The sequence below is a fragment of the Peromyscus eremicus genome, chromosome 11 (genome assembly GCF_949786415.1).
Source record: "Peromyscus eremicus chromosome 11, PerEre_H2_v1, whole genome shotgun sequence".
Lineage (NCBI taxonomy): Eukaryota > Metazoa > Chordata > Mammalia > Rodentia > Cricetidae > Peromyscus > Peromyscus eremicus.
In genome coordinates this window covers 47,566,927-47,579,344 of record NC_081427.1, presented here as the reverse complement: position 1 = coordinate 47,579,344, position 12,418 = coordinate 47,566,927, and the positions used below count along the sequence as shown (strand labels likewise).

Genomic DNA, 12,418 nt, shown 5'->3' with positions numbered 1-12,418 from the left:
CAGTGTGGTTCTTCAGGTGCAAGTTGCTACCCCCACCATAGTGCCCTGGGGCTGAATGTGGGGAATGAGGCCCTTCCTTGAGTTTCTGTGGTTACCTTTCCCTTCGTGGCACCCAGAAAAGGAGGACTTTTGAAGTTTCCTGCCTATATGATCCTTCCTACAGCTGTCAGGATGGTAGATGCTGGACTGCAAAAGATTAGTAAACATACTATCAGCTTAGTGATAGCTCACATTCTGATCCTTTTCTGGAACCCACATACAACGGTTCACTTTTCAGAAGCCTCACTCATTGTTTCCTTCATCCTGCCCAGGAGTAATTGAGTTCCTGGCATGGATGGGATGTAGTGCGCTTGTATCTGATCCACAACAGGCAGTTCCTCCCGTGGCGTGCAAACTGTGATTGTGTAAAGATCTACGGCGAACCTAAGGTGGTTTAGACTTTCTTTCTCTCCCTTCCTCCCTCCTTCTTTTCCTCTACTTCTTCCCCTCTTCCTTTTTTCCTCTTCTCCTTTCTGTTTTCTTTCTTTCCGCTGTTTGCATCTTAAACTGCTAGAAGATGGAAACAGATGTTTGGCTTTGTTTCTGATTCTTTGATCTCTTATCGAAACTGTATTCTTCTTTGCATCATTGGCCTCTTTCTGTTCAGCCAAACCTGTTCCTTGTCATCATCTGTCACCAGTACTGATTGTAATGTCATCTGCTGTGATCCAATACTATTTTTTTTATAAAATTTGTTCTTTTTTCCATCTACTAATTACTTTTCTCACATTTCTCTGATTTTGTGAAAATCAATTTAGTTTTTCTTTTCTGCCAGTGAAACTATGAGGCTTTTTTTCTTCTCATTTTCTTTGTTTCTCTGTAATCAGGGCATCTTGTGGTTTGGTGAGCTGTGTATGTAGGTGGCAGTAAGATTATATTAGTTATTTAGAAACATAATGGAAGCCCAAGGTTTTTGTTTTTCAACCAAAAGTTTCTTTAACTGAAAATAAAAGATCCATAATAATGTTTTACTTGACAACATTTTAAAATACTGTGATTGAGGAATTGAGAGCCATAGTAAAAATACTGACCTGGCAGGTTTATAACTCTGATTTTTTATTATTTAATAGTCTTGATGCTTTGTTTAGCAATTTTCCACTAAGTCAGAGCACAGAAGGAAGAATATTAGGGGATTTTTATCAAACTGTAATTCTCATCCTAGCAAGGCAATATTGAGTATTAACTGTGCTAATTCATTGTATTTTATATTTGAAGTGATGGCTGCCTAGAACCTGGTACAGATTGGTATACCAGAATAGTCCAGGGGGTGCTTTTTAGTATGACACCTACAAGGAATGGATAGATGCAGCAGGAGAAAGAGAGCAGGGGTAGACCAGGCCAGGCAGGGGGACTGAGTGTCACCAATGTTACCTCTGAGTTACTGGAAGGCCGAAGGGAGCAGCGGGGACAGCTGCGGAGAAAGGTGGCGAAGGGTTGCTGAGGTTTCCTCTTGGGGCAGGGGCTTTGTTTCCCTCAGCATCTGTTTCCCCAGAAAAATGCTCTCACAGCTAGGCTTGCCTTTTTCTAAATTATCTGCTGGGTGAATCATGTTTCCGACTTATAACCATTTTGTAACTAGAGAACAGTATTCTTCACTTGATCTTAGCCCAAAGGCTGATATGTAATAGATGACAGTATTCCCAATGGCAGGATTTATATTAGAAAAATCTCGTTAGCCTCATTGATTTAAGAAGGAGAGTTTAGGACTGAGTTATAGCTCCAGCTGCCCTCCTCATCTTTATTCTCACCGAGTTGCCCAGGATGACCTTGGATTCACTTTGTAATCCACGCTGAATCTGTGATCCTTTTGCCTTAGTCTCTCAAACAGCCAGAGCTGCAGGTCTGCATTACCAAGCCCAGCAAGTAATAACATGGGAGCAATAATAAATATTAATAGGAGTCAGGCATTTCTAAAGTTTGTAAGGGGCTGTAGTTAACATTTTAAAGGTACGTATGTATTGTCTCTTTAATCATTGTATTCCTTTAGTAACTGAGGATAGAAATTGAGACATCTTACAGTAGCTCAGTTGTAGAAGAGAAATTCTTTAAGTTTCTCTTTGCAAAGAAAGAAATAAGGATAGAATTACTCAGAGTTGCTTTTATTAACTTTTGAAATCAAAGGTCACGTGACAGCTTCTGTTCAGATGCACCCAGCTTGTGTGCACCTTGCCTATCAAGTAGCATAAAGAGATGTGCTCACTTCATTTCTCATATTTTCTTGCTTATGATTAGTATTCTGCAGAATTATCTGACAGTATGTTTTTACATTTCAGATTTCCTCAAGTTGCTGGGATAGAATTTGGATTTGATCCAGATGCAGAACCAGGACACCGAGTCATAAGAGACACTGTGAAAGTTCAAGGACAGTACTTGCGGAGAAAAAAGGTCTATCTTCTGGCCATTAAGGAGTACATTGCAAATGTGAGATCAGTTTCTTTTGAAATGTTTTAAGCAAATTCCCTGATGCTATTCACATGCTCATGCCCACACATATTTGGGTTTCTTTTGATGATTTCAGACCCTCAGAAAATAATAAATGTTTCCACTGTTGTTTTTGTGATTCATGAATTGAAATTAATTTTAACTCACGGTATCCAAGCACAATTTCATTGTTTTGTACTGTCAGATTTAAAAATACAGGCCATCTAAAAATCCATGCATACCTAAACAACAGGCAAATGTTGCCAGAAATGTGCAGCCCTAAGTGCTATAATGGATTTCTAAATTCAAATTTAGTGATAAACATTCCTAAAACATGTAATATTTCTACTTTAGATATATTTTTCACTTATATCATAATTTGTTATCTAGAATGAAACATAGATGACTGGGTTTTAAGGACTTCACATATGAATTTAGCGGGTTCTCCACTATGTGATACGGAGTACAAGAGGCAAGGACACTTGATCGATGCATACTGTGTGCTCTAATGCTGGGAGCCCTTTAGTAAATTTCAGATTAGATTCTACAGTATTATTCTAAACAGCCTCTCTTAGTTAACTTTATTTTACAACCCTCTTTAGAGATTGTATGTGGCCTATTCTCAAGGCTGTTGAATTATAGAGCTGGGACAACAGGGTCACAGCTACCATTTCTAGATCTATGGAGGAGGACAATAATATAAAGTATAATAATTTAGACTTAAGAAAATAATGTCTTTTTGTACATATAAAGGAATTGCTTTGAATACAGGAGTAAATTTAAAATATATTTAATGTATCCATTATTTTTGGCTTAGAAAACTGAATTACGTTTTGGCATTTCAGGGCAAAGATGGCTACAGTATGTTTAAAAGTTGCCCTCGAATGTTTGACACCGAAACCGCACAGGTGCTGTCTACAGTCGTCATGAATCACTTTGAATCAATCAAAATTTTGCAAGGAAGGAAGAAGTGTGTTTCAGGCCATCGAATGAGTTTGATTATGACAACGGACAAATCCCCGTCACTGACAGGTGACAGTATGGTTTTTGTCTCATATGCTTCCTTTTGACTAACATTTTCTTCGACTCTGCTCTCTAGGTGGGCATTCTGGTGTCCTAGGAAGTGTGAAGAAAGTAGACTAAGCTTTATTTTCCAAGTGAAAGGCAGGCACAAGGGACTACAGCCACAAGGAATGCAGAGGCATCCAAAGCTATGGAGGACAGAGATGTTCTAGGAAATCATGTCCTTTTTAAGCTTTTCTGCTTCACATTCTTCAGCTGCTTCTGCGATATTTATCTTCTAATCCAGATGGAAAATTATAACCTGTCAAATTAGCTTACTTCTGTCCAATTAAACATTTTGTCTTTTCCTACCTGATAAACACTGGGCCTTGGCATATAGATCCCATTTATTGATTGAGTTTAGAAGCTTAATTCTTTTTATAACATCACCTTAACCACAATCCAAGGCCAAATGTGATCAAATTATAATTAGTTTTATAATTGGCTGATTCTTTGATAAATAATTATATTCCTAAATATACCCAAATTTTGAAAGCTATAATTACACCTTTTGGAAGAAATTGAATTATCTTTTTTTAACCAAGAAAGTACAGTTTTAATGCAGTGACTGTACTTTTTGTCTAATTTTTTTCAAAAGTTAAAGTGGAAAACAAAATGACAGCTATCACATATGATCACGACTCAGTGGGCTATATTTACACACACACACACACACACACACACACACACACACACACACAACAATAACTAAAAGGTATCATGAATTTCAGAGGGAATGGGAGGAATTGCAAGGGGGAAAGAGAAGAGTAGAAATGATATAATTATGTAAATTTTATTTGTATAAAATTCTGAAAACATTAAAATATATAATAATCAAGTTCTCTTGGGGTAATATGTAGTAATACTTTAAAGGCTCTAAAAAATTGACATATAAAATTATATTGTGCTGTTATCGTGTGATGTTTCTATATGTGCATACATTATACTATGTTCAAATCAAGGTAAGCATATCTATTTCTTTTAACATTTATTGTTTGTTTAAGTATACAATACCTTAAAACCAAAATGAATTGATGCATTTTTGATTATCTGTAAATTTCATAGTATGTTCAATGGAGTTTTACTCGTGGTTGAATAGTTGATTGTGAAGATGAAATTCTGGTTAAAATTTCATCATTGATTATAAATTTCAATTCATGTATTCTACTAAAGCTTTAGTTATGATCTTAGAATATTTATTTTGGAGACCATCTATAGTTTAACTGGTTCTTTTGCATTTCTAGCCTTTGAGGAAGAATCTAATGAACCATCAGGAGTAATTGCAGTGCCTGGCATAGAAGGAAGAATCTGTCATATTTCTCCAGACATGAAAGAACATTTGCACCAACTTAGAACTGCGAGGAAGCAAGGTCTAAGGACTTTCCCCACCATTAGTGATAATGCCTCTGAGAATTCCGATTCTGACTAAATGTAATATCGTTAGTATGTTTTGTTAGTGCACAAATGAGTTGGACCACTTTTAGCAGTGTTGAGCGTAGTTACAGAATCTTGGTTATTTGTATCATTCTGGAATTGATGTTAATTCTAAGGATATTGCTCTAAATGTTTTTTTCATTTAATTTTCACCAAGTCATGTAACTTTTTACTCTTCATTGTGTTGTGCCAGAAACATTAGCAAACATTTGTGATTTAAGTATAGACAGTATGCTGTTTATTGTTAAATGTAATTCATGCTCACCTTTTCATAGTATTTACTTGTATATTAATTTTTCTCTTAATATTGCTTATTTTTCTGTCCAAATGAAATATATATGCATATATTTCCTCTCATTATTGGTTTAATTATAATTCTTTCAACCTTGTTGGAACTCCATGATACAGCACATGAATCTATTTTCTTATTAGGAGTCCTGAGCTTTCATGTTAATGACTGGGAAGCATGGGCTTTATGGAGTATAGTTACTATTATCATTTTTATTAAGTATGGTAGCCTTTCTTACCACAGTGAAACAAGGGTATTAGTACTATAGTATTTACCAATAAACTGTGTTAAAAATTAGTTAAAACCAGATTGGACCAAATTCACAAAATTGGTTTGTTTTGGTTAACTGGTGATAATTCCTAAATTTACTTTTCCTTTGGCAGTTTTAAAAATTATGTTTGTAAGGAAAAAGTTCCAATCCTTAAGTCTTCTGTCATTTCCTCAGTTAAGAGCTATACACAATGCAACTAGGGGAAAAATCACTTCTGGTTTTGGAAGACCATTTGTGCCTTCCTTTAATTTGTGGGAAATAAAAGGCATGTCCAGTTAGTGTTTCTTTCAGTGAACAGTGGTGAGCACAGGAGCTGTGCATACTAACCTGGCTAAGGTAAGTGGTGTGGCTTTCATCTCATCTGCTTTATATAACTGTCTTCAGAAGTGGATTTGCAGACATAATGCTATTTTCTGAGTTATCATGGATGATAGAAGACAAAAGTAGAAAACTTTGCTTCCAATATAATGTATTAAATTATTTGCCTCATTTCAGTGATATAGTACCCTGACAAAATTGGCTTAAGGAAGGAAGGGTTTATTTGGGCTGATGGTTCCAGGGAACAGTTCATCATAGCAAAGGAGACGTGGGACAGGAATTTGAGGTGGTTATTGGTCACATTACTGCCACAGTCAGGAGGGAGGGAGAAAGGTGAGGGGGGGGGAGGATATGCTGCTTTGACCTTTTTCTCCTTTTTATTTTGTTTTGGAACTCCAGCCCATGGAATCATGCCACCCACAGTTAGGGCGGGTCTTCCCACTTCAGTAATCTAATATAGAAAATCCCTCATAGATAAGCCAAGAGATTTGCTTCTATTGTGGTTTTAAATCTCATGTAATTAACAATGAAGATTAATTAATCATCACAAGTCATTTCAGTTTCACTTAAACAAGAAGATACCAAGAAAATTTCTGAAATTGAACCTACTACTATTATCTATGAAATGGACATGAGTATTAAACCACCTCCTAAGTACTTCCTTTATGACTATATTAGTATAGCTCTCAACCTTCATCTGAGAAACTTCTTTTTGCAGTAGATAGTGCTTAATATTGAAACCTTCAAATGGTCAATTGTTGTGGAATATTATTTTAACATGTGTTATATTCATTAATACTCTGGAATATTTGTTTATTGATGCAAAGATGTATTGCATTCTTTTATGTTGCATTTGTTTAACTCTGTGAAGCTGTGTTACTTTGCTTGCCTAAAACACCTGATTGGTCTAATAAAGAGCTGAATGGTCTATAGCTGGGCAGGAGAAAGGATAGGTGGGGCTGCCAAGCAGAGAATAAATAGGAGAAATCTGGGAAGAGAAGATTGAGTATTGAGAGGAGGAAAAGAGGACACCAGGGGCCAACTGCCCAGCTACCCAGCAAGCCACATAGTAAGAAGTAAAGAAAGATATATAGAATAGAGAAAGATAAAAGCCCAGAGACAAAAGGTGGATGGAACAATTTAAGTTAATAAAAGCTGGCTAGAAACAAGCCAAGCTAGGCTGGGCATTTATAAGTAATAATAAGTCTCTCTGTGCATTTATTTGGGAGCTGGGTGGTGAGCCCACCAAAAGAGCCAAAGAGGAAAAAAAAAAAAAAAAAAAAAACTATAGTTGATGTTTAGAGAGTAAGAGACCGCAGAGTGCTCAGTCCAAAGTGGGACATCTGTATCATACCCCTTCCTCCCAAGGCTCGGGCATCATCATAGAAGAAATGGTTGAAAGACTGGAAGGGACAGAGGTAGTGCATGTGTTCAGTGAAACGGTATTTTCCTGACAGGATGGGTCCGTTGCACATGTGAACTCAGAGGCCGTGGCTGCACCAGTCCCACACTGAACTATCGAAATGCAATGTCGGCATTCTTACCCCTAACTGAGGAAGTGCTAGCAATCAATGGCTTCTGGAAGAGAAGACTCAGTTTTCTTCAGTGCAGGCCCCAAGAAGCGAGACACTATGCAGTACATGATGGCCCTACACTCATGCACATAGAGGTGACATTAAATGGACTTGGTGTTCTTAAGAAAAAAAAAAGAAAGAAACACATGAAACTGGGATGGAAAAGCATTGAAGAAATGAAGGAAGAATTGGAAGAGGGGAATGGGGATTAGAGTTAAACAAAATGCATTATATGTATATATGAAATTCTCAAAAGTAAATTATTCAATTATTCAATTATAAGTATTTAGAAATGTTGCTCAGTTCAGGTATTTTTATGAATATCTAAACATGTTTAAAATTAATTTTGCACTATTAAGTTCTATAGAAACAAATTATTGTTAGTGATAGATCATAAAATTTAACTTTCAAAATAATATTACTGGGGACAAATACTGTATTTCATTAGATTTAGGATTTTTCCTCCCTTTGGTTCGTTATTGGAAAATGATTTTGTTTTTTGCAATTATATAAATGATGCTGAAGTGGCCCACAATGACTTTTTGTGTTACTTTAAATTCATGGAGCTGAGCTGTTAAGAGTACTTGCTGATTTTCCCAAGGACTGGAGTTTGGTTCCCAGAACTGTGTCTTCCCAGCAGACACTGCCTCTGACTTCAGCTCCATGAAATCCAATGCCCTCTTCTCCTTCCTCAGGCACATACATGCATGTGAGACAGACAGACAGACATACATACAAGCACACACACACACACCTACAAATTAGAAAAAACTGTAAAGTTAATTCATGAATTTAAATATTATCTAGTTTCTGGTTATTGTGTGCTAGAATGCAGAAGGAAAATCATTTTATTACTGATATGGAGTCACCCAGTCAAAGGTGTGGGAATATAAGTTAGGCTTTAAGTGGGGCTGCTAGGATGAGAAGGGAGCAAACACTGACCAAAGGGGAGTCTGGCGGCTCTCCCTCTAGACAAAGGGAAAGGCAGAAGTTGAGTGATTTCTAGGATGGATTAAGTGCCCATCATCTTGCCTGAAAGACTTTGGGATAGAATGAAACACATGCCATGCTTTTATTTTTGTTTGTGTTCTCTCTCTCTCTCTCTCTCTCTCTCTCTCTCTCTCTCTCTCCCTCCCTCCCTCTCCCTCCCTCCCTCCCTCCCTCTCTCTCTTTTTGAGACAGGGTTTCTCTGTGTAGCCTCGGCTGTCCTGGAACTCACTCTGTAGACCAGGCTGGCCTTGAACTCACAGAGATCTGCCTGCCTCTGCTTCTGGAGTGCTAGGATTAAAGGTGTGCGCCACCACTGCCAGGCACATGCCATGCTTTTAACAGACAAACTAAAGACCCGGGAACATGTTTACATTCTGTCCTCTTGTGGCCCTTACCTGTCTCAATGTCTGGGCATCACAGATTTTGTTGGCTTCCTAGAAAGTGGTAGCTTTCGGAAAAAGTCCACTTAGTATTTTGTAGCTTTTAGCTCCAGTAGTATAAAATGTAAAATATTTTGAAATAGAATTAGAGTTTTATAATTGCTTTCTAAATTTCATTGCTTTAGTGGTCTGATGGGTATACAGGTGTTTGTTTTTAGGTTACAGGTACAAACAAATAACTAATATGTGCCAAAGATGAAATGAATGAATGTTTTCCGTGAAATACGTATCTACATTATTGTTTCTTGTTTCTTTAATTTACATATGATAAAAGACTTTGAAAGCAATTTAGGAACGAGTCAAGATATATTTTCTATGGCATATAAGCCAGGAATTGCCTGGAAAATGGCTGTAATTGATTTCAAGGTTCTTAAAATATTGTCCTTGTTTGAGTTTTAATTGTTTGATCTGTACATGTATTGTGGGAGGACTAATGTTTTCCCTTTATTCACATCATTTTTATCCAGAACATAAGTTAATGGCTATAAATATTAATTTATAAACACAAATAGATATCTCTTTGTAAACCGCATTTAATTTTTTGTTTTCTGGATTTGATGAGTCTGATATATTTGATTATATTTTTCACAGCTATAACTGTGAAAACAGTAATAATAATAGTATTAGAAAACATATGTACCACGTCCATATCTCTTTGAAAATCACATACAGTCAACCTAATGTTTGTATTTGATATAGTCAGCAATTATGCTGAATATTAACTATTTACAGTCTAGATTGGTCTAGTATATCTGTTTTGAATGCTTGTAGATTATTAGTGTGATAAGTCATACATTTTTTTAAACAGGTTATAACATGATAGGCAAAAAGGTTGGATTAGCAGTTCATTACCAAAACTGGTTCTAGCTCTCACAAAACTGTTCTAGTAAATACATAAGCTTATGTCTCTTTTTGTTTAGGTTTCTTTCACCTTTGAATCAGGCTACCTTCTCCATTTCCTGCTCATATTGTAATGATTCAGATATTTTCTTCTTTTAATGTGGAAAAACTAAACTATAACAATTACTGTAATATAATGAAACACCAATCTTTATATAAATCCATAATCCTATTTTAGCAACTCTTTATTCCACATATTAAGTCAAATAACAACAGTAAAAAATGTAAAAGCCACTTTTTATTGCACATTGACAATCTTCTAGTTAAATGAATCACCAGATTAATTACAGTTTGGACATGCATTGGTCATTTAGATCACTAAAAGTCAGATTTGTCATTTCTCAAGTGATTCATTCTGAAATTGGAAAGTGTTAATATGGCTCTCTAACATAGCTATTGGGTGTTAGTCTGACTGCATGTAATATCTTGTTCTCATCATAGTTAAAAATGTTGCACCAAAGCTATGAAGTCTGTACAAAAAGGATAGTCAGATTTTTTGGTACTAGAAGGAGACAGAAGTAGAGATATTCAGAAATCAAAATGCAATATACCCTGCTTGATTAGTTCCCAGAGAATATGATTTACCTTTAATGCACATCATTTGCCTAAGAATACATAGTGCTTGACTGAACATCTTAGTAATAATGATGCTATCCATTCAGATTATTCATTTCATATTTTTACTATTTTTAAATGGAGGTAAAACCTCAGTCTTTACAATCATAATAAGTATAAAAATGACATTGTAAAATTAGAACCCCAAGTCCTAAAGTAAAATCCATGGAATTAATAGTGCACTGTTCCTAATGGCTGGTAGATCTGCTCTCGAATAAAGTTTAGGTTGTTACATGAAAGACATTAATAAATAAATCCATTATTCTCAGAATTTCTATAAACACTAACAATTTTTATAATGCAACATTATAAAAACTAAAAAGCACACTCTCAAAATGTTTAAGTCATTGTTGTTCATATTTATGATTGTTCAATTATAGTGGAGTATGACGATTCCTAAAACGGAAAGAAAAAATAGCAAAGAAAGCAGAAAACAATGAATCCGATGACCCAGTTCACTGAATAAATGTAGATGATCACCATATCCATGTCAAACCACCATCCACGGCTGTCATCCTCGAAGTGGAGGTAGTCCATCCTGTGTGCACCGTGTGGGAACTGCCTCCGTGTCACTGGAGCTGCGTGCCTGTGGAATCCTAGAAGATACAGGGGTCAGTTACTTTCCAGCTCTCTGAAGTCAGACAGACGATTATAATGGACGCTGTGTTATTATCACAGTGCCTTGAACAAAGCTGACCTTGGCTCCACTGCGTGGTCTACTGTTGTGTCTAACAGTTGCCTTTTCAATGATGAGCAATGTTGAGAAGTCCCAGTTTGGGGTATAAAGGGAAGGGCAGCAGGTAAAGCTGGCTCGGTGATTTGGACCACACTATTGATGACTTCATTGGCATCATCTGACATGACTTCGGAAGACTATTTTCACCGACACATTTTCCTAAATTTAAATCCTAGCCATCACAACTGCAGCTAGAAGGACTCTGTGACCTTGGAACATCCACTGACCTTTTTACCTTTCACCTTTACAATCTTATTCAGTGCAGTTAATTGAGCAAAATTCTACAAGAATGTATTTCTTGTTTTAGTCCTGAGTGAATTGGACAGTCATAATAGTAGTACTACAAAGAAAATTACCTTTAATTTTCATGTTCTTCAAAGCATGGGCCTATTTAGGGGACTGGCTGGTAGAGAAAAGCAAATCTCGGAAGCATAATCCTTTGTTACGTTTCTGAGGAATACCACATTTTATGAAATTCTGGGTATATTTACTACCTGAGTATCTGGAGCCTGAGTATAACTTGATCAACAGAAATGTGTTTTGTTGGTTGGCCAACGTGATGGCTAACTTTGGTTGGCAACCTGACACACCTGGGAAGAGGGACCCTCCATTGAGTAATTGCCTACATCAATTGGTCTGTGGCCATCACTGGGAGGTATTTTCTTAATTGACAAAATTGATGTAGAAAGGTCCAACCCACGATGGGTGGCATCACTTCTAGGCAGGTCCATCTAAACTTTATAAGAAGAGTAGCTGAGCAAGCCAGAGGGAGCAAGCCAGCAAATAACATTCATCCATGATCTCTGCTTCAGTTCTAGCCTTCAGGTTCCTATTGGAATTCTTGTCTGGGCTTCCCTCAGTGAGAGACTGTAATCATAAGTCAATACAGCTTTTCCCTATCCAGGTTGCTTTTGGTTACAGTGTTTACCACAGCAACAGAGATGCAAACTCAAACAGCCAATATGTAATATTTAAGGCTCATAAAAAACATTTTAAAAGATCTATATATAGCCTCATTAACTTTGTTTTTGCTTCTCTACTGCATACTTTTTTTTTTTTTTTTGCTTATTAGTGTGAGAGGGCAGTAAAATATACTATTTATTTGAACAGAAAAAAAAATGCTGGCACTCGCTAGTAGTGACTGGATAAAGGTCAGACGAGGCTCCAGCTCAAAGGAAATTCTGCTTCATCATCTGTAGCAACTGAGTGATGTGAAGTGGCCTGCTCCAGATTTGGCTGCCCATCCAGACAGCAAGGGTGAATTCACCTGGCTCTTGGCATGGCTATTTAAAGCCCAGCCTCTTCAGTCAGGAACTGTTCCAGCTTGCT

The 12,418-nt window shown here is 36.7% G+C and overlaps 2 protein-coding genes across 6 annotated transcripts in view; one reads left to right on the top strand and one right to left on the bottom strand.

Annotated features, from left to right (window-relative positions):
- Window positions 1-5,313, top strand: part of LOC131921728 (trifunctional nucleotide phosphoesterase protein YfkN-like) — a 43,086-nt gene extending 37,773 nt beyond the window's left edge. For 3 of the 4 annotated variants that reach the window (XM_059276461.1, XM_059276463.1, XM_059276464.1), the window contains 3 exons: window positions 2,313-2,460; window positions 3,306-3,492; window positions 4,767-5,313. In XM_059276461.1, coding sequence (XP_059132444.1) covers window positions 2,313-2,460; window positions 3,306-3,492; window positions 4,767-4,951 — 520 coding nt within the window. In that variant the 3' untranslated portion in view covers window positions 4,952-5,313. The remainder of the gene's footprint in view (window positions 1-2,312; window positions 2,461-3,305; window positions 3,493-4,766) is intronic. The other variant, XM_059276462.1, reaches the window with a different exon arrangement.
- Window positions 5,314-9,908: 4,595 nt separating this feature from the next.
- Rnf180 (ring finger protein 180) overlaps window positions 9,909-12,418 on the bottom strand; it is a 171,921-nt gene continuing 169,411 nt past the window's right edge. For both annotated transcript variants that reach the window (XM_059276124.1, XM_059276125.1), the window contains one exon: window positions 9,909-10,949. In XM_059276124.1, the coding sequence (XP_059132107.1) occupies window positions 10,750-10,949 (200 nt within the window). In that variant the 3' untranslated portion in view covers window positions 9,909-10,749. The remainder of the gene's footprint in view (window positions 10,950-12,418) is intronic.